Below are 23,378 nucleotides of genomic sequence, written 5' to 3' on the forward strand. Positions count from 1 at the left end.
TTGATTCAATTGAAGTTGGTATTTGGTGCAAAATTGATAGGAATGTATGTTAGCTTTGAAATAGGTACCAAATGGTTCTTTACCAAAAATAGAGTCCTCACCCCAATGAACATCTTTCCTCGTCGTAACATCGATCGACAGCAAGTGGTGTCACGACGTCGAGTGGTCTAATGTTGTGACATGGCATACTATTTTGGCAACATCAGAACATGGAAGAGATGACGGCACGACATCAGCCTTGAACTTTTAAAACTTTGCAATTTGGTTATATTTCATGCTCGAGTTACTAAAAGAGCTTTCGTAAACTCAGTTAAGAGCCGAAAATAATTGTTAACATAAATTGCATGAGATTTGACTTTACATTGCATATTTGAATGATTGGTTTACTATAATTTTGACTATAGTTACTCTGGAAACGGATGTGGCAGCCTATAGCTCGGACCCGATGATCGAGTCAGACGAGTGGTGTTACATTTAGTGGTATCAATGCCACAGTTTAGTCGATTCTAGGACTGAAACATAACGCATGTTGAGTTTATAAATACATGCCATATTTTTTGGCCTTCTAAGAAGTTTAGCCAAATATGTATCATTTACATAAATTTGAGAAATCATAACGGTGTTTTTCTCTCCCTTGATAAATAAGGTTTTATCAACATTATCTTTTTGGTAGTGTGCAAGCAAAAACATCCAAAGCCTCTCGTATCATTCTTTGAGAGCCTCTGTAAATTTGAACACATTGTCATGATGCTAGGATCCTCAAATTCCTTAGGTTATTTACATAAACTTCTTCTTTTATAAAACCACTTAGAATTGCACTTTTATGTCCATTTGAAACAATCAAAGTAAGTTGCCATTAACAAAAGAAGCCCAATTGCCTCAATCCTAGCCACTATTAGAAATGTCTCATTAGAGTTGATCCCTTCAACCTAAGTATACTCCACCATAAGCCTTTCTTTGTTAATGGTGATGTACCCAAGTTTAGTTGCCTTGTTCTTAAAGATCTATTTTGTCCCAAAATGATTAAGTTCTCCTTACATAGCTTGGATCCAATTCTTGTCTTAAAGCTTCCTTGAACTAAATGGAGGATGTATAGCATGCTAATCTAACCATATTTTGATAGGTTGACATAAGTTACCCTCTTGTCCTGACTACCCTATCCAAATTACCAATAACATCATCTAATGAATGATTCTTTCTCACCGTTGATTATGTTTGAGGTTGAGAAATATCATTTGTTTGATGGTTTTCTTTAGCATTTATTTCAACAGGCTAATAAAGTACAAGTGCTTGAGACACAGGGTAAAATATTGACTCAATTGCAACTTGCTCTATATTTGGCACACTGAATGATAACATGGATCTTTTACAACCACATTGAATGTCTCCATGATAGTTTTAGCGCTTTTTTTTTCAAAACCATAATGCCTCATTATTTCTATAATATCCAAGAAAGATTCTTTCATCACGATGTAAATCAAACTTACCCTGGTAAACTCAATTTTTAAGAATATAGCAAGTACTTGCAAAAATATGAAAATAGGCTATTGTAGGCTTCTTTCCTTTTCACATCTCATAAGAGGTCATCTTTGTCTTAGGCCTTAACAAAATCTTGTTAATCAAATGGACAATTGTGTTAACAATTTTAGCTTAAAAGCTATGAGACACAGATTTGGCATTTAGCTTCACTTTATCTATATCCTAAACAGTTCAATTCTTCCTCTCAACCACATTATTCTATTGAGGAGTCTTTGGTGTTGAAACCTCATGTTGACACAAAAGATAGAGAATTATTTATTCTCTAATTCCCTTCCATGCCTACTTTTTATTTTGATGATCTTTTTAATCACCTGGCTCTTCTTGTTCATTATCATATTGCATATCTTTCTAAATGCATTAAAAGTCTTAGATTTTTCACTTAGAAACCTTACCCAAGTGTATCTTGAGTAGTCATCCATACAAACTAAGACACATTCAAACTCTGAGTCTATATAGGTCCAATCAAGGCCATATGTAAGAGTCCTAAGTGCCTATTTGTTTGTATCATTTGCAAAAAGGGATGAGGCTCAAGTTGTTACTTTTCTTTCATGTTATCTCTACATACTTTGGGAAAATATCCCTTAGCTTTAACAACCTTATTACTGCATTACATTGTACTAAACAATGTAGCCCTTTGAAATGAGCATGGCTTAGTCTTTCATACCTCAACTTCATATTATTGTAACTTACATACCTCAACTTCATATTATTGTAATTCAAACAATTTCAAGTCAAAGGTTAGATCAATCTGCAACAATTTTCAAATGCCCTTAAACCCTCCACGATCAACTCATTCGATTTATTGGTCACTAAACATTGCCCTTTGTGAAGCTTACATGCTATAACACCCTTAACCCGTATCTGACATTGGGACATGGTATGAGGCATTACCAAACTTGTACTCATACATTTATGCAAAAGTTGGCTATAAAATTTTTCTTTAAAACAACTTCATTCATACATACACAAACTGTCCCTACTATGGGCCTACGAAGCCCAAGACAGCCATCGGAAAAGGATTGAGACTAAATCGAGAACTTTTAGAAAAGTTTGGGAAATTCTCCCTATACAGAGTCACACGCTCGTGTTGAGACAGGGGATACGCCCGTGTGCTCTCGACACGCCCGTGTCCTCCTGCCGTGTAACTCTCTGACTATGACGTCAGCACCAATTTAGGGTCACACGGCCATATCACATGCCCATGTGGCCAGACCATGTGGCTAATTAAAATTAAATGAATTTTTCATAAAAAGGTGCTGACTTCACACGGCTAGAGTACACACCCATATGGCTAGGCCGTGTCTCTCACACGGCCAAGACACAAGCACGTGTCTTAGCTCGTGTATTTACTACTGAGCATACTGACTTGTAAAAATAAAGTGCAGGGGACACACGGTCTAGACACATGCTCGTGTGTCTACCCGTGTGGACAATTTGAAGGCTATTTTTCAAGCCAATTGTCACCCTTAATTGTTCATGCACTTAAACATGATTCATAGCACGCAACATGACATATTTAGACACTCAATATTCAATACCATAGCATTTTTAGATCATTATAATATCATCTTATTACACATTCTCTTGATCACACCACTTGGAAGCATTTTATACAAACTTTATGCAAACCAATTTAATTATCCAAATTCCAAGTTGCACATATATAATTATTGTCATCTTAGGTTATTAAATCATTCCTTATTTCCTAGTATTAAATCCATACATTTTCATACATCCACCAAGCAATCATAATCCACATCATCAAGGCAACATCTCATGCATGCATGAATAATTAGATATTACAAACCAAGAATCAATCATAAGCCATATCACATGGCTATTACAAAATGAATCATCAACATTATAGGCCTTCACAATTTGGCCAAATAGCATGACACATACCACAAAATGACCAAGTCCCCTATACATGCCATACTCGAAATAACAAGTTCACTATACCCAATGTTCTTTTGATAGTGTGATCGAATGCTCTGACAACTTTCGATCCTCGAGCTAGATTGGCGGAACTACAAAGGATGGAAAAGAGAGAGGAGTAAGCATTTAAGCTTAGTAAGTCCACATGCAAATAATATGCAATAATAATAAACTATAATCATGCAAGACAGAATAACATAACCATCAAGATTATTCATCATTCAGGCATTCTAACTCATTTACCAAATGTTCACACATATATATATGAAAATACTTTCTCGTCACATACTATCCATTAACGAGGCACCATCCATGAGTATAACGTACGTACCTGTACATATCAGTAGCATATCAAATAACTTTGCCTTCATTGCCATGCCCTGTAACCCCATATGAAATACCGGACTGTCTAAATTTAGCAACACTCTTCCCCCAGGATCCATTACCCGTTGAACACTCGGAATACTATTGGATACACGAAAAATTGCACATAAGTGCCACATAAACATACGTAGCCAAATCTCCCTCATATCATGCGACGCTCACAAATGAGCTACTCACGGGCTTGCTCATATAAGCTATCGATCAAGGTGTAACCACACGGGCTGCTCACAAAAGCTGTCAGGTATCCGACCAATCAAGGATTACCTAGCCACCTGTAGGACACACAAGAATATTACCCGGAACTCAATCACATGTATCACATCCTTTATGAACTCGGACCACTCAACGAGCTCGGATGCTCGCATCCATAATGAACTCGAACCATTCAACAAGCTCTGTTACACTTAATTCTTAGTGACATGTCACTTGTATCCTAAACTATTCCTAAGGTTCAAACGGGGTTTTTCTTACTTGCACATTGCACCTCTATTACACTTGCCCGTGACATCGTATGTAACGGTCATAATATCATTTATGCTTTCATAACAACCAATAAGCATATAAGTCATAATAATAAGAAAACATTTATCACATAATATCAAAACATTAAAAACATGCTACAACACCCTATTATTTGCATATGCACTTACCTCGGTACAAAAATGATGGTAATCGAACCTAATCGTCATATATTCTTCCCTCGATCAAGACCCGATTCATGTTTTTCTTGATCTATAATACCAAATTTAACTTTTTTTTATTAATCACATTACTCAAATCAATCCATAATTCATGCTTTGGTAAAATTACCTTTTTACCCTTATCTTTCCTCTTATTTACAATTTAGTCCTTAGGCTCGTAAAATGAAATGCATGCATTTTCTTGGTTACCCAAGCCTAGCTGAACCTTTACTAAGCTCAAATCAGCCTATATTTTCCTTTATTTCACATTACTACTACCCACTTTTACACTTTTACAAATAAGTCCCCTTCTTAGGTGTTTTCACTAAAAATCACCTAGTAAAAGATGTTTATCATGCATCAAACATTCATATTCCTCCATTAATCAACAAAAGACATGCATGTTACACATGGGTCAAATTTCATACATGAACCCTAGCTCAAAATATAGTTAGAAATGGGTAGATTATGCTTCAAGACTTTAAAAATACAAAGAACATTAAAAATGGGGCTAGGGAGCACTTACAATCAAGCTTGGAAATGTTGAACAAAACCCTAGCTATGGCTATTGAGAATTTCGGCTAGCACATGAAGAAGATGGACACATTTTTTCTTTGATTTTCCCTTTTTATTCTTTTAATTACCAAATGACCAAAATGTCCTTAGGGTTTTTCTTTCAATTTTTTCTTATGGATGTCCATTTTTGTCCAAAATTATAGAAATTGGTCAAATTGCTAATTAGAACCCTCTAATTCATAATCTAAAGTAATTTCATGCTTAAAGCTTCTAGAATGCAAGTTTTGCATCTTATTCAATTTGGTCTCTGAAGTTCAGTTAGACATTTTATGTGTAGAATTTCTTCATGAAACTTTCACATAAGCATGCATTCATACTATAGACCTAATAAAAATCATATAATAATTATTTTTATCTCGAATTTGTGGTCTTGAAACCACTGTTTCGACTAGGCCCTAATTCGGGATATTACACATTCAACCTTTGATCGTAAAGCTAACTGATGCTTACTAAATTTGGCTTCAAGACTTCTATAGTAAAGAAAATTTGTAAATGAGGCATTCCAGCAACATTCAATACTCTTTTGCCAAGAATCCGACCCTTTTTACCATCACCAAAGGTTACCTTACCTTTATTGTTTTCTTAGAAATTCTCGAGACAAGAGTTGTTACCAAAAATGTTATTGGTACATCTATTGTCCAAGTACTACACATGGTCAGTTGTAGCTTTCAAAGATTGATGTGCAATAATAATACACTTGTGGTATTTTCTTTTCCAAACTAATTTTTACTTCTAACCTCGGGCAGTGTTTCCTTGAGTTGGGACTAGAGCAATAAATGTATGTTCTTTCTCAAATCCTTTAGAAGCTCGAAACACCTTTGCCTATTAAACCACATTAATAATACACGATCTTGTGGTTATGGTGTAACACCCCTAACTTATGCCCGTCGCCAAAATAGGGTTTCGAGACATTACCGAGTAATCTAATCTAATCATTCATTTCAAACAATTCAAAAATCATAAAACGATTCATCATTAACATGCATAGAATCCCATATTAAGTCTTTGAGTGTTTGAAAACACTTTAGAATTGATTTGAGAACAAATCGGGAACATTTGAAAATTTTTAGAAAAAGTTAAAAAAAATTTAGCTGTAGGGTTCACAAGGCTATGTGGTCAAACTGTGTGACTTACACAGCCAATCACACGCCCGTGTGTCTGGTCGTGTGGGCATTCGAAGTAGGGACACACGGTCATGTCCCAACCTGTGTCTGTGCCTGTGTAACTCTCAAACTTGGGTTACACAACCAAGCCACACGCCCGTGTGCCAAGCTGTGTACCCTTTGAAATGGCCTCGCACACCCTTGTGCTAGCCGTGTGTCTCACACGGCCAAGTCACACGCCCATGTGTCTGGCCGAATAGACCTAAAAGGTGCCTTAAACAAGAATTTACCATTCCCTGCAAGCTTGGACATTAAACAACTCAAAAACCATTCGTTTAACCAATTCAAAACACGATCAAATACAATCAAAACATGTCAAAACAATCATCCTAGGTGCCTAACCAATGTACCCTCATTGGTACAACATTTATATCCTCAATTCATATCATCAAAGCATCATTCAAATCCAAATTTTAAACATACCAAATTCAATCCATTTTGCCTAGTTCATGAGCACTTAAACATCAACTTAAATTCATATGTACCTATTTAGATTTTAGTTCAATTTACCATGCCATAATATAGCTTCAAACACAAACAAATGTTTATATGTATATACCAAACTAACATTACACTTATAACCTTATTTACAATCCATCCACAAAATAATTATCATTTAGACATCCTAGGTACATGTCGACACAAAAGGTAAACATCACCACATTTTAGTTTTGGATCGTTGTTGGATGCTAAATCGGTGATCAAAAGTTAAGTACCTAACCTGTGCATGGAAAACAAAACCGTACGCTGAGTAAAACTCAATGGTATTACTATAATTCGAATATTAAAAACAAGATAATATCATATGCACAATAAAATTATAAGCACATATTAATATTTAAAAATCACTACTACTATATGTCAACCCTTTGAATTCATACATAATAGCATATTTCATACTATATTCAACTTACACATGCTATCATATTTCATTTGTTTCACAATATTCCATGTATTTACAACATATTTCTCATTCTACTTTCAACTCATTATATCACTTCCATTCTCATACCATGCCATTTCAATATCAATTATAGAATTTTATTATTTATTTACCCTATTAACATGACTCGGACTCAGACAGATATACGGATCCAACCAACACACCAGTTTGGCACCCAGTGCCTCATCGGATAAATCCGAAGTAATAACTATGCCCAGCGCTATATAAATTTGACACCTAGTGTCTCATCGGTTAAACCAAAGTAAATTGGCACCCAGTGTCTCATCGACTCAAAGTCAAAGGAATCCCTGAACTCTTCCTATCCTATGGCATGCCATTTATATCCGACTCAGCCCAATACAGTTAATAGGGTTCCAATTCACTTTCCAAATACAACCAATATCCAATTATCATATTAGCACATTATCACATTTACACATATATATTCATAATATATATATATCAATTCAATGCAATTCAATATACTTTAATTCAATTCAATAGTCAAAGTGCCAAATACTCACCTCAACCACTTACCATATACATTAAATCAAAATACAACAATTAATAACTAGGTTCGGACTATAGAAATACAAACTAGGAATTCCGAGCTATTCAACGTCGACTTTATCTTTCCCTTTTTTAGTTGAGGATTCCGGTAAGACGTTAGCTACAGAATTAAAACAATTAAAATTCATCAATATAACACAATTCAATTTCATATTGAATATTTTAAATTTTGACTCAATATTTGCCTAAATTTCAATTTAGTCCCTAAACCGAGACTAATTTTTATTCTTCACAATTAATCTTATATTTTTACAAAAATTTCACTTTAAACTAAATTTAAGTCCTTATTTTCACTTAAATCCCTAAATTTTTAATTTTTTACAATTTAGTCCCTATTACTCAAATTTTACAATTTATTCTACAATTTAATCCTTTTTCACTTCTAGCTTAAAAATCTATCAATTTAATCCCTCATACTAAAATTATTCAACATTAACAACATTTAAAAACTCAATCAACGCTAAAATTTCAACATGGTTCGGGTAATACTTAACACCGAGATTCCAATAACATAAAAATTACAAGAAAAATAACTAAATTGACTAACCAATTGAACTTTGAGCAATTTGAAACCTTAAGTTGTGGGTTCTCTTTCTTTTTTTCTTTCGCTTTTTCTTTCTTTCTTTTCCTTCTAATTTGTTTAGCTTGTATTTCTTTATTTCTTTTATTACTTATTTTGTTTCATTATTATATAATATATATTTACTTAAATATTAAGTAAACATATTATAATATATATTTTAACTTTAGTTATTATAATATATATAATAAATTTACACTTAATTTACCTAATGTCATCCTACTAAAGAAGCAATGGTATAATTATTTTTTAGTCCCTTTAATTATTCTTTAATCTATAATTCAAATTTTCACCCTATATATAATTTAGTCCTTATACCTAATTACTTTGAATTCATGCAAATTCACTTAACCAAAACCTAATTAACTACACAACTAGCTTCGTAAATATTTATTACGAGTCTGATTTACAGGACAGAGTCCCGAAAATGAACTTTTCGACACCCGTGACTATCGGGTCGTTACATATGGCTGGTACACCTTTCAATGTGAATAACCTTAACCCTTTTAGAATATTCAATTTGATCAACAACATTTTTGGTTTTAGCAAACAAAGCCGGTTGCCCTATTTTATCCCTTTTGACAACATAACCAAGTCCACCCTTAGCAGGGTCTCTTTTTTCTTTCTGCTAGAATTCCATTTAGTTTACCACAACTAGAACTAATTCTTTTTAACACAAATTGAGAAAAGGCGAGTTCTTTTAGTGTTTCCTCTAGCTTTGCAATCTTTAAATCCAAAAAATAATCCTCTAATTTGATTTGTTTCTCCAACTCTAACTTTCCATCTTTAGGAAATAATTTTCATATAAATGTCTTCTATTCACCTTAAAAACCTAATCTCATTTATCCACCATGGCCTTATAATTTTCCATGAAATCTCCATTAATTTAGTGTTACTTAGAGTTTCTCAATCTATTGCATTGATAGAGCAACTTGAGTGGTGAAAAAAACATAACTGTTGAGATGTTCATCATCTTCCTATGAACTATTAAATAAGTCCCTATCACTCCATATAACATAGCAAGAATTTTATTCTTTTTGAAGGTATTAGCACATTCAACTTGAATATGCCCAAAGTTATGTCACTCGTGTCATTAGATGCCTTTTTTTCTCTTCAAAAGCCTTTTCATTAATCATAATTCCCTTGCCTCTGGACTTTATAGGCTTTTTTTTTTTTTTACACCAAACCTTTCATTCCTTTTGTCTAGCTTTTTGAATGTCTATTAAAATTTTGAGTGAGCATTGCCATTTGTTTTTATAGATTTTCTATGGTAAATTTATCCTTGGTTGCAACCGGGTATGCAACTTGCAATGTAATGTTCTTCTCGCCTTTAACTCTGTTCTTTCTAGTCTTATCAAGGTTCATCTCAAATGCTTGCAGTGAACCTATGAGTTCATCAACCCACATTCTATCTATGTCATTTTCTTCCTCAATTGTAGTCACCTTGATCATAAATTTCTTAAAAAAACATCGAAACACTTTCTTAACAAGGTTCTAATTTAAGTATTCCTCCCTAGTATATATTCTTGACTTGAAATATCACAAAGATTCAGATAAAACTCTATTAAGATCTCATTCTCCTACAATCTTCAAAGTATTAAATTTTGTGACCAACATTGGAAGTTTCAATTGTTTCATAGTGTTGGTCCCCTCACAAGAAATTTCAAGAATTAACCAGGTTTCTCTAACAATTATGCATTTAGGAATTCACCTGAATTCCTCAAAGTTAACCCTGCAGAAGATTGTATTGAGGGGCTTGAAATTTCCACTAGCTAATCGCTCCTTCTCAATGGTCCAGGTAACCTTAGGTTTGAGAGTCATCATACTTGATACATCAACTATTAGTGGTTCCTAATTAGTTAAAATTAGCACTAAGCTTTTTCATCTATGGACTTTATTAAAGCATTTATCTTGGCCTTCCAATAGGCATAATTAGTGCCATCCAACATAAGGGGTATGGTGACTAAAGAGCTTTCCATCTAATTTAAAAATCAATGACAGAATCTTCACTTAGTGCATTTATGTGTCTAGTCCAATACCAAATGAAAGTTAATTTACTTTTACCTATTTGATATTCGTTTAGTTGTAGCTAAAAGTAGTAATTATTCGTAAGAAAATAAAGATGGACACTGAAAAATTATTCATGTAGTTTGGAAACTCCTTATGTCTAGAGGCCTTAAACAGAAAGTAATACATTATAAACAAACTTGTACAATACATGATATAAGTCCAACTCACAAACCCAGTTGCAACCTCACTCCTAGCCTTTGAACTAGATCATTCTACTTTTAGGTTTTTTCCCCTTGAAAGCTTAGATGTAAATTGAAAAACATAAGTCAATTTGTTTACAGCTTTTTTCACTAACAAATTGTTTCTAAATAAACAAATAAAGTGCTCTCTAATTCATCCTTCTAACCTAAACAAGTCATCCAATATATAATAATTAAAAGGCTTGTTGAAAACAATCACCAATTCTTCTAAAATAGCTACTCAAAAAAGATATTCGATTGAGAGTATACTAGAAAAGATCTTATTATCTTCCAACTCCTCTAAAGCTCTAATATTCTATTTAAAGGAACTCTAATTGTATTGAAAGTATAAATTCGATCCTTGCTTGGCTTAATTCTTCCATATAAAGTCTTTAATAATGAACTGCTAACAATACTAAAAAATCAACAATTAACTGTCCAAAGAATTTTGGTCAAAATATGCCAATCAAGTAAGCCAAGTTATAATGTTCTACCATCATTTCCGTAAGTTGCAAATGGCACTATAGCTAATAATTATAACTGAAACAGACATTTACTATGTTAATTAACATTTTTATTAATAATATTTTCTTATATCTAGCCGCCAGACACCTCATTGAATACCCCTCATACTATATCCCCCTCCATGGAACACTTCGCAACGGTCTCTCCTTGAAACACCTCATAACAACCCCTAAAGGGTGTGAAAACACCTTGCCCAACAAGATCACTAATAGAATCAAGTGTACATCATGTGGCCCCAAACACATATAGCCTTACCTAATCCAATAAGCCCAATATATTATACATGCTACATGTTATGACACCTTATTGGCATGCTACAACACCACCTTGTTTATGTCAGCTAGTACAACATACCAACATACTTAACCCTTAATCATGCCCTAACATGTAGCACATTAAGATTGAAGGAGCCCACAGATATAAGTTGATGCCCCAATGGAATAAGTAAAGAACTCAATCACTAAAAGGACTCCTAAACTCATTCAATTCCCCTTTAAGTCTTAAAGCTAGTAGTGATCATAACATAGGTCTCCACCTATCCACACTCTAAATTGTTGAATGGTGAACTATCTTGAAGCTCTATTCCCACTTTATGTATAAACAAATTTTATAGGTGATCAAATTTGAATCAATTAGTCATATGTTAGAAATCATATTATTAAGTAGACATACTCTTTCACATATAGTCGTATATTTGTGTTATGTTAATGTACTTTTACTGTTATAATATTGGTGAAAAATAGAGTGCGTTATATTTTTTTATACATTAATATTAATTTTGATATGTTTATTTCCTATACTTAATTTTATTTTTCCTTGTCATGTAACCATATCATTCTAAAATTATCATCAAATACACATTTTCTTAATTATTTATTATGTTTAATATAAAAAGTGAGTAAAGCCTTAGTGGAGTTGACAAAAGTGGACCTTTAGGTTTTGAGTACCTAAGTTTTAGATCTACTATGCGCAATTATATGTATGGGTTTTAGAATCCCACCATGTGTTCTTATCATGTGTGAGTAGTCCAATTAGTCAGTTCTAGTATGGTTTATTCCAGTTCTTAGTCTTTTCGTGCTATAATTGTCTAGTTTTACACTTCTTAGTTCATTTGTTCTACAATAGTTTGATTCTACAGTTTATGGTTGCTTGAACATGTACTTATATATGTACTTTGAATGAGAGGTGTGCATAGGCTGGGCTACCCGACCCAGCCCGAAGGCCCGCCTAAAAAATGGAAGGGTTCGGGTAAAAATTTAGGCCCGAAATATTGGTTTGGGCAAAAAACGAAGCCCGTTTAAAAAATAGGTCGGGCCTCGGGTAAAACTTTTTTGGCCCGAGCCTGGCCCAGCCTAGCTCGAATTATATACTAAAAATATATATTTTTTTTATTTTTAATCATATTTACATTTTATTTTCAATTTTAATATAACAACTTTTTATTATATTTTCAATTTGTGTATTGTTTTAAGAATTATTTTAGTCTCATATTTTTATTTATTTCTTGTTTTAATTTTTGGTTTTATGTTTTTAAATGTATTTGATTTATTATATTTTAAAATTTTTTATTTAATGAAATAAGCTAAAAAAATTTTAATATGAGCCGGGCTTGAGCTTAACAATTTTATTTCGGCCGGGCTTGGACAAATTTTTAGATTCATATTTCGGGCCAAGCCAGGGCCGGGCCTAGAAAACGGCCTAAAATTTTGTCTAGACCCGCCCATGCACACCTCTACTTTGAATGTAATTATAAACTTTCAAAAAATTATTATATTTAATCCAATATTTTGATTTAATCAATCAAATTTATTTGAAGCATTAATAAAAATCTCATTATTTTCGCATATGAATTTTTTTCTTTTTCTTATTTGAAAAAAGGATAGATTTAAAAAAGGAAAATGTAACATCCATATTGTTATCTAAATCTCTAATTGAGTTAGTGTTATGAGTCAATCAAGCACTAAATTGGTTAAAAATTACAAAAATATCTTTTCCTATTTAAAATAAATTATATTCTAGGCTACTTTATTCTTTTTTAAAAAAATAATAAATAATTTGCATTTTGTAGGATTTGAACACATAACATTTGCATTAATAAAATTTAATTTTACCACTCAACTAAAGCTTCATCTCAAAATATTTTAATTTTATTATGCACACTTTATTACGCCGATCAATTGTATATCTTTACTTTTATTTAAAATCTTGATTAAATTAGTGTCACGAGTTAATCAAACACTAACTTGGTTAAAGAAATTACAAAATATTTTTTCTATTTAAAACAAGTTATATTATTCTAGGACATTTGCATATTATTCCTTATTTAAAATAAATTATATTATTCTAGAGTACTTTAGTCTTTTTATTTAAAAATAAAATAAAATAATTTGTATATTTTGGTATTTGAACTATGACATTTGCATTGATAAAATTTTAAATTTACTACTTAACCAAAATTTATCTTAAAATATTTTGCATATTTTATGTTCATTATGCAAATTTTATTATCTCCATAAATTATATATATTAATGATATTATTGATTAAATTTATGCTACAAGTTAATTCAACATCAACTCAAAATTTACAACACTATAATAAACAATTGTTATGCAGTTAATATTTTTATGTTGATGTATTTATACGTTAAAATTTTATTTTACTCGTTTTTATTCTATTTCTTACTATTAATTAATTTTAAATCAATAATATATATTAATTTGAAGAAAGTTTTGTATCGTAATATTAATCAACGATTCTAATCTCTTTATTTGTTTATTTGGCGAATTAATTATAAAATACAAGACGCTCTGTAATTTACTCATTCTAGAAGGGACAAAAAAGTAAGAGAAATAAAGAGATTTAGCAAACGCATAAAATTTAAACCAACTAAATTCCGACACGTGCTGATCCATTTTAAGGTAGATGACGACGTTCTGATGCTTCTGAACACAATTAGAATTTGATGGAAAAAATTACAATCAAAACGAAAGGAACTTTCTACCCACGCTCTGACTTTCCGCGTGATGTCACACAATATTTTGAACACTAGACTTGGATAAATTAGGTCCAATTTGACTCTGATTTATACATTTCAATTTTTTTATTTTAAAAATTAAGTATACTTTCATTAAATTAGATTATATTAAAAGTAGACTAAATTAGAAATGTGCAAAGAGTGTAAGGATTGAGAGCATAATTACACCGATGATTTATAGTCATATTTAGGTTATATTTATACTATTATTTAAGAGTTTGATCTGAACTTGTGTCGTTGTCAATTAAGTCTCAACTCAATTGTGAAGTTTTCAAAACTTATTATTTTTATAAAGCAACAAATATTATTTTTGAAGTCTTTTAATATTTTTTATATAAAATCTACATAAATATATACACATGATAAAATTTGAATTCAATGCATTATATAGTCTTCGTTATTTTAACTTTACCATTTCAATCAAAACCTATATCATTTTTTATATACAAATTTCACTCATCTACTATTTTTGATACAATGCTTAGAACTACTCATAGTTCCCCCCAACATATAAATAGGAGGATAATGCGCTTCAGCGTACTCAAACTCACATCCTCCTATATTAACAATAATGCACATACCAATCGAATTAAAACTCAAGATGAATTTAGTTAAAGAAGTCACAAAATAAATAAAGATATATAATTAAAATGATATTTATGTTTTTATTATTTTAAATCAAAACCAAAATTTAAAAAATCTCTATGTTTGTCGTTCTTTTTGCCATCAACTAATTCTTTTTCTTTAAAAATAATTTATTCATATAAATTTTTTGTTATTTTCCCATATTTATATTTGATTTTAATATTTATTCTATTATAATGATACTGGTGAGTCACAAATGAAAGATAAAATTAGATATGACAATTCATATTGTGGATTCAGATAAAATCCTTCGGATATTCGGATATTCAAATATTAATGATCCGAATTGCATTTATTATTCGAATAATAAATTTAAATTTCCCGGATATTTGACTTCACTTAGTTGGTTACAACACATTTAACATTTTACTTCTAATAGGATTCATATACATTACCTTTAACAATTAAAACTATGCTTTAACCATCAAGCCAATCTTCAACTTTAGTTAAAATTTACACAAACTAATAAATATCAATAAAAATATTTTCTAAAATAAAATATTTTAATTAATATTAAAATTAAATATAATATTTAATAATAAATTTAATAAATTTAAATGTGTTTGAAAAATTATCAAAAAATATATCTTATTTAACATTTTATTCTCTTAAGTCTCATGTAGCTTCTCTTATTATTATTATTTTTTTGTATTCATAAACTTAACTTAACAATTAGATTAAATCATCATAATTTTCTAGATTTCGATTATACTTTTTATTATTTTTATCAACTCAATTAATTAAATTATTTCAAACAAAAAAATAACTAATATTTATATAATTTAAATAAATATTATAATATAAATTTATTTTGTAATGTGACATAATTATCTTTAGTATATATTATATTATAAAATAGTATACATACACTTTTACAGATATATACTATATTAATTGTTATATAATTAAATTGTTAATGTAATAATTATTATAACATTATAATATTACAACGTATATTCTTTTATTAATAATGTACAACTTAAGCCTTAAACATGTAACTAAATTTATGGTATACTATTATATATACAATTAGTATTATATAATTAAGGTATATTCGTTATGTTTCTTATAAGAACATGATTGTATATAGGATTACATATCAAAATCCATTTGGCATGTTGGTTGAAAATAACATCACCATAACCATATTGGTCAAAGAGCTTTCTCGAGGATCTCCTTTACTAATAAAGATGGTAAGAAAAGAGAAACAAATGAGGAAGAGTGATTTATTTGAAAATAGGATTGACCATTTGAAGATCTTTTATGTGAGCGTGAACTGAGGGGTGGTAGGGCCCGACCCCTCCTAAAATGGAAAATTTCACCTTTAGTTCTTTTGTAATTTTAAAAATTTTAAAATAGTGTATGGTAAAATTACACTTCGCCCCTAAGAATGAGAAAAAATTGATTTAATCATTTTAAAATTGATAAAGATATAGACTATTAAAATGGTGAAATTTCACTTTTGCTATAAAAAAGTATACAACTTTATTCCGGCAAAAATTTTGACTCCACTCCTGACGTGAGTCTAATTGATGTAACAGAGTAGTGTAACTTATTTACAATTAGTTACATATTTAAAGTTTAAGTTACATATCGTTAATGTAAGAATGCATATTATAGTATCATAATGTCATAATAATTCTTTTATATTCATAATTTAATTACATAATAATTAATATATTATATATGGTTAAATGTGTATGTATATTATTTTATATGATGTAATATGTACTAAATATGATTATGTTGCTTTTCAAAATAAATTATTGCAATGTGTAATCACGCGCTAAAACTGAGAATGAGGAAAATTTTTACTCAAAGTAGGAACAGTAAAATTTTGCAGAGATTATACAAAACGAGAAAAGAACAACGACGACAACCCTAGAATAACAAAAAAAATTAATAATAAATAATAAATAAATTTCTTTACATAATGAAAACCTTGGCTTTGGGATTAGAAAGCTGAAACCGGAGAAGAACCAAAGTTACAAGAAACTAATTATTTCAAGGAATTTCCCTCTCGTTTTCTTTCTCTGTCTCTTATCATTTTGCTTTTTTTTTTTTTTTTGCTCTTTGTGTTTCACAAATTTGGTTACACTTTGGGACCTGAGATCCTGACTTAGCAAAACAAAAATCAAACCTTCAACCAGCAGCTGCTTCCCAAGAAAAAAAAACATAATTTTAGCAAAAGAAGAAACAATTATATACATAGAGAAATAGTTGATAATCTAAAGTTGTAGAGGTATAGTTAGTATAAATATAGTAAGGAAATAAAAAACAACAAAAAAAAGGGTGGTTTAAAGGAAGATTATGGGGAGAGGAAGAGTAGAGTTGAAGAGGATAGAGAACAAAATAAATAGACAAGTTACATTTGCAAAGAGAAGAAATGGGTTGCTCAAGAAAGCTTATGAGCTCTCAGTTTTATGTGATGCTGAGGTTGCTCTTATTATTTTCTCTAACCGTGGCAAGCTCTATGAGTTTTGTAGCAGTTCTAGGTATCAATCCTTTTTCTCTTCTTTCTTCCTTCCTTCTTTCTTTCTTTCTTTTTGCTGTTTTGATCTGTGGATCTGTTGATTTCTTTTGCTTTCTGTGTTGATTTTTGATCTTCTTCTTCTTCTTCTTCTTCTTCTTCTTCTTCTTCTTCTTCTTTTTTAAGCTTCATTTGATCTTGTTTTCTTCCAATATTTTCCTTTTATGAGGATTTACGTTATAATTTCCCTACTTTCTTGTTGTTGTTTTTGGCTATTAATTACTTCTGATCATTCATATTTCTTCTTTTTGGTGATTTTTTTGGCTTTGGGTCTAGGTGTTTTTTGGTTTGATATAAAGATCTGAATTGGATTTATGGTTTTCGTTTGTTTATTTGTATAACCGTGATAATTTTGATCAGTTATCTTAGTTTCTAGTCCTAAATGTTTTTTATTTTGAAGTTTGTTCTAATGATTAAGCAATAAAACTTCATGTTAAGCAACAAAATGAAGATTTTTATAAAGAAGGTGACCCTTTTTTCTAGGTTTCTCTTGTTCTAGAAACTTTTTTACAAGTTCAGTAGATTTTTTGTTTTTGTTTTTTCTTTTCACCTCCAATGACTTTAATCCATTTGCTAATACTCACCCCCACTTGTTCTTGACAATGGGTTTATGCTTTTATTCAAAAGTCTGCCATTGAAATATCCTAAACATGAATATCATTAGTTCAGGTGTAGAACTCTCGTACTTTTTATGGCAGATCGAGCTAGGTAAAAAGAAAAAAAAATACAGCAGGTTCTCTTCATTATATTCCTACTGATATTCTGTGTGAAAATTCCCATACGGGCACTTTTCTCAATGAACCAAGTTCCGTTTGTCAAAATTGCTGATTTTTTCCCTCAACAAATGCATGAAATTATTACTAATAAATGGATTTCATCTAATTTCTGGGGTCCTTTTATAACACAACATTTCATTACTCAGAGGTTGCTAGGGTGAAGGTTTTGAAAATTTTCCAACGATAATTACTGCATGTAAGGATTGATTATTGCAAGATCTTCATTGCTTTTCTGAATAAAAAGAAAAACAATAATATACATATGCATGCATAGTTTAAGAAATCAGGTAATCCTTGGTTAATTGAGGTAAAAGTTGTTTTACAAGCAGTAGTTTCAAAAGAAGATTTTGAACAGTGGTAGATAAAAATGTCCTTTCCTTTGGTAGGGTTAGCTTACCATTGGTCACTAGGGTGTCATGTCTTGAAATGCCCACACGATCATTTCTCAATGGATATATGTATTATTCATTATTTATTTCTTTTAAATCCTTTAATAACCCAGAAATTTGATAGCTCAAGTTTGAGTGTAGCATTGGATGCATAGCTGTATATGATGTAAAGTTGATTTTATGATAAAAATGACTTGAACTCCTTTGTTTTTGTTTTTAGGTTTTTTGTATTATATTAGTAGTTAAATAGAAGATCTGAGGGTATGTTTTAGATTTCATCATGTTAGATTTAGATTCATGCAAAGCCTTTAACATTAAGTTTCTCATGATTGAATATTGTCCAAGATGTAATACTAGAAAACTATGTATATTTGAGTACGAAGATTAATTGCTTTATGTACACAATTCAGCATCATGAGTGATGAATTTCTTCTCACTTTTTGCTTTTCCTATCAGCATGCTCAAAACACTTGATAGATACCAGAAATGCAGTTATGGTGCAGTGGAAGTTAGCAAGCCAGCCAAGGAGCTTGAGGTGTGATTTTGGCTATAAATTTTGTTGTATTAGCTGACTGGATTTTAGTGTTTGCAATGTTCATAAACTGTTTGATAGATTGTGTCTTAAAAATTTTGCTTAAAAATCTAAAACATATGGTTCTTAATCTTTGTTGTCACAGAGCAGCTACAGGGAGTACCTAAAACTGAAAGCTAGATATGAGGAACTGCAACGAACTCAGAGGTAATTAGTCTTACAACCATACCATAGCTTTGGACTTCCATATTAATTTGATAGGCAATTAGTCCATTTAGAAGTGTATACTCAACTTACTCCATGATTGTAATTACTAAAAGTATTTGAATAAGTGCAATTTTATGTGCAATCTGGTTTGGTCCTTTGATTCAACAGGAATCTCCTTGGTGAAGACTTGGGTCCATTGAACTCAAAGGAGCTTGAGCAGCTTGAGCATCAACTAGAGTCATCCTTGAAACATGTCCGCTCCACCAAGGTAACATGAAATGAAGCTTATATACTTATAGGTTTTATGTTGTTTGGAGGGTAAATTTTGATTACTGCTTACATATATCTTTGATATGTTTGAGTTTATGCAAGTGAGAATTTCATACAACTGTTGAGCATTGTATTTTTACTTTTTATCATTTGTTTCACATCTGTTATATTCTGAATTTTTAAGATAGCTAGGAATAAATATGAAACTAGAGTGTTATAGTAAATAAACCTTTTTTTTTTTTTCCTGATTTAATCCCATCCAATTTAACCAGACCCAACTTGTCAGCAAATCTATCTTTTGCAAAAGTTGTGTTCTTTTAGAAGAGTTTTTCTTCATCAGTAATTTATTTAAATTACAATTTATTATTATTACCTTTGCTTAAAATCTATTTTGGGGGTTAAAACTGTCCGTTGAAGCTCATTAACCACAAATAATATTAGAAGTGGCTAGAGGAATTAGGGAAACAGTACTGTATAATAACATCTTTATTAGAATAATTTCATTTCTACTTTAATAATACTGAAAAATTAGTCCTTTTTTCTAATTTATCAAAATTTGATTTAGTTAGTAAACATATAAATTTGAACTATCAACCGTTGCTGATTCATTGCATATAAATTGTTACACAGTTTATATAAATTGAAAATTACTAATTTTTATATTAGCTATTTAATAATGTTATCCAATTGGACTAGTTTTTCAATTTTTATAAAGTATGGTGATCAAATTTTGACAAATTATAGGGATTAACTTTTAAATTTTATTAAAATAGAGGGATAAAATTCAAAATTAAACCAGGATAATAAAAAAAAAACATGTGAAAGTAGGCTATACTGTTTAGGTCAGTTTAATACCTTTTCTTGTTGCTGGGTTTCCTTTTCCCATTTCAACTATTAAGAAAAACCCTAAAGCTTGCAGCCCCAAGCTTTTTACTGGTCATAGCATTCATGTACTAATTTAGATGATAAGTACATAAGAATTAAGGATTTAGATTGTGGTTGTAGATGAGTTTGTGGTTGAATTCGTCCATTTAAATCCTTATGGATTAGAGGTTTCCAAGAGAAGATGAAACTTAACAGCAAGTTATATCAACTAGTGGAAGCAAAATCATAATCCATTTTGTTAGGCTTTAAGAGATATCATAGAGCAGTAAATAGTGGGGGGGTTTTCTTCCATGAAAAGATCAATCAATAGTGGGGGTTTTTTTTCCACGAAAAGATTAATCATACCTGTAGTAATTTTATGGTATAACTAACTTGTCAATCCATCTCTTTCTTGATTTCCCTTTTAGCTCCTAATATTTTCAACTTTCACAAATTCTAGCACTTTGTTTTATTTCAATCTTCTTTTGCAGACCCAATATATGCTTGACCAGCTTACTGAACTTCAGAATAAGGTAATAAACCGAATTTTGGGTAACAAAAAAGAAAAAATTACTGCTAACGTTTTTCTATGTTCTAAAATACTAACCGGCTTTTAAATGCAGGAACAAATGCTAATGGAAACTAACAGGGCTTTGTCAATAAAGGTAAAGTCAATATCTTAAGTTGTAAAGGTACTAGCTTTTTGTTCATTAACTTTTTGACTGTATATGATATGTGAGTTTGAAAGGACAAAACTCAAGCTGCAGTGACGTAGCTTATCTAATCAAGTAAAAAAAAAACGGTATATAAAAGTTACAAGCTGAAGTTGACATAGTGGTGATGGGATATCCATCTTAATTTAATTTGAATGAGTTCTACAAATTAAATCTGCCCTAGCTGAACTTAGTAATATAGTATATGAGTAACCAGCCCTAAGCAAGCATTTCTAGAGAGGAGTCAGCCACAAGCTGATATCAAGTTGCTTGGAGGTTGGTTTGGATCATTTTAGTTACTTGCCTCTATGGGGCCACAAATCTTAAGTACAGCATTTTACTGAAGGTTTGATACTTAAATTCCCATAATCGGCTGAATACTTTTTCTTGTGTTTTATAGCTTGAAGAAATTAGTGCCAGAAACCAGTTTCGAGCATCATGGGAAGGTGGTGAGCAAAGTGTAGCATTCACTAACCAGCAGGCTCAATCTATGGGGTTGTTTCAGCCATTGGAATGCAATCCAACTTTGCAGATAGGGTAGGATAAAATCCCCTTAATTCTTCTTTTTTCCCTTCCCCATTCTATCATATCATTGTCCGTCGACAATGTTATTTAGACTCTTCATTTAGTATCCATGTCTAGTACTCAGACGTAATACGTATTTGGATATAAATGTGTACCTCAGTTCTTAATCTCTTAAAACTCTTTCCTGGTGCAGGTACTGCAATCCTGTTGCTTCAGACCAGATGGCTGCAACAACTCATGCTCAGCAAGTCAATGGGTTTATCCCTGGATGGATGCTCTAAATTTTTTGGTTTCAGCAATGTGGTCAATGGCCACAAACTAGTAGCTAAAAATGCTTCTTGATGTTGGAAAATGTGTAAAAATAGTTTCAAGAGCATATGCATAATATACTGCATTGACATAAACACTACTGCAGTGACTGAATTTGCTGGTAAGACTATTGAGACCTTGAGCCACAGACAAAAGGCATGTTATTGATTAAGTTTATATATATGACAATGGAAGACTTGACAAAAAGCTTTATATATTAAAATTATGGTCCTTGCTAGCTTTCGCACTAGTTATGCGCTTAGTACACTGCTATGAACATGTTGCCCGATTTGAGTAGGGGCATAATTGTTTGCTCTAGCCTGCACTTCTAGGGGTGAAAATTAATGTTATTCTTAGATGGCTCATAGCTGCTAATTACCTTCACTTGTTAGACATCCATTTTCAGATATAAGAATAAATTATTAACAAAATGACTGGATATTGGCTGAGTAGGAAGATTGAGATGTCTTACATAGTTCTTTACAAGTATCAATTAATATTTCAGGTGCATAGGACCTTGATTTGTATCACCCAAATTTTATGAGCTCTCGACAATGTTACGCAGAATGCAGTCTTGTATTTTCGTCAATTAAGTCTACAAGGGGGGCTAATCACAACAATAAATTGTCTTACGATGTCTGTTTACTAAACTCATGGTAAGCTGATTTCCTATCTTGGCTATATTGAATTTAAATTATTCTGCAAACAAACTAATATGTATTTAAGCCATAGAAAGTAGAAAATTTTTTCCATGGAAAGAGGTTATGAAGTGTAGCTGGACAATCAATGCCCCCACTAACGTCAATATATCAAAAACAAACATGATACAACAAAAGAGAAAACATATCAAAAAGACAAACATAACAAATAAAGCTCCAAATGGTAATGGAGTTGAGATAAATGTGGTTAAATTCATTATTATTTCATAGATACGTTGTATTTCATCATACATTTTATTTCTCTCATGGAGATATAATATTAAAAGTTATTATCACTTTAATGGATATTAGATGGATCCATCTCCTCTAGATGTTTCATAATTCCTAAAAATATTTAACCATAAAATATATAAGTTTTTTGTAAGATATTATTACATTTTACTATTTTAATAGTTATATATGTAAGGATAATTGGACAATTTCATATATGTGTTGAAGTAGAGCTGAATAAACAATTATCACAAACACTCCATGCTTATAATCTAAAAAAAATCTATTTGGAATTAATCGTAACAATTTGAATTTTGCCATCTCTACTCAAAGAATTACTAGAATCCACATAGCCCCTCAATCAAAGAGCATCAACGGCAAAGGTAACCCGCCAACAAGGGTCTCATAAGAACCAAGCTGACAAAGCTTACACAGAGAAGTGTCAACCTCCAGATCAAGACCCTCTAATCTAGAGCATTAATTCTCGTAGCACAAACCATACTCTTCTC

General features: G+C 31.1%; 1 protein-coding gene across 2 annotated transcripts; it reads left to right on the plus strand.

Moving 5' to 3' along the window:
* The first annotated feature begins 16,706 nt into the window (after nt 1–16,706).
* Nucleotides 16,707–22,163, plus strand: LOC108471542 (agamous-like MADS-box protein MADS2). Of its 2 annotated transcripts, none has more exons than XM_053030730.1 (8): nt 16,707–17,320; nt 18,977–19,055; nt 19,203–19,259; nt 19,428–19,527; nt 20,885–20,926; nt 21,017–21,058; nt 21,507–21,643; nt 21,825–22,163. In XM_053030730.1, the coding sequence occupies exons 1-8, from the start codon at nt 17,212–17,214 to the stop codon at nt 21,910–21,912; spliced, it is 654 nt and encodes a 217-aa protein (XP_052886690.1). In that variant the 5' UTR covers nt 16,707–17,211; the 3' UTR covers nt 21,913–22,163. The 2 variants fall into 2 exon arrangements, with proteins under 2 accessions (XP_052886690.1, XP_017628657.1); XM_017773168.2 differs by having other exon boundaries at nt 16,708–17,320; nt 19,198–19,259.
* Nucleotides 22,164–23,378: the final 1,215 nt, after the last annotated feature.

Source organism: Gossypium arboreum, chromosome 7 (genome assembly GCF_025698485.1).
Source record: "Gossypium arboreum isolate Shixiya-1 chromosome 7, ASM2569848v2, whole genome shotgun sequence".
NCBI classification, from domain to species: domain Eukaryota; kingdom Viridiplantae; phylum Streptophyta; class Magnoliopsida; order Malvales; family Malvaceae; genus Gossypium; species Gossypium arboreum.

Coding starts and splice junctions, on each gene's coding strand:
- LOC108471542 (XM_017773168.2), top strand. CDS start 17,136: ATGGGGAGAGGAAGAGTAGAGTTGAAGAGGATAGAGAACAAAATAAAT. Junction 19,056..19,197: donor AGCCAGCCAAGGAGCTTGAG/GTGTGATTTTGG, acceptor TTGTTGTCACAG/AGCAGCTACAGGGAGTACCT. Junction 19,528..20,884: donor AACATGTCCGCTCCACCAAG/GTAACATGAAAT, acceptor CTTCTTTTGCAG/ACCCAATATATGCTTGACCA.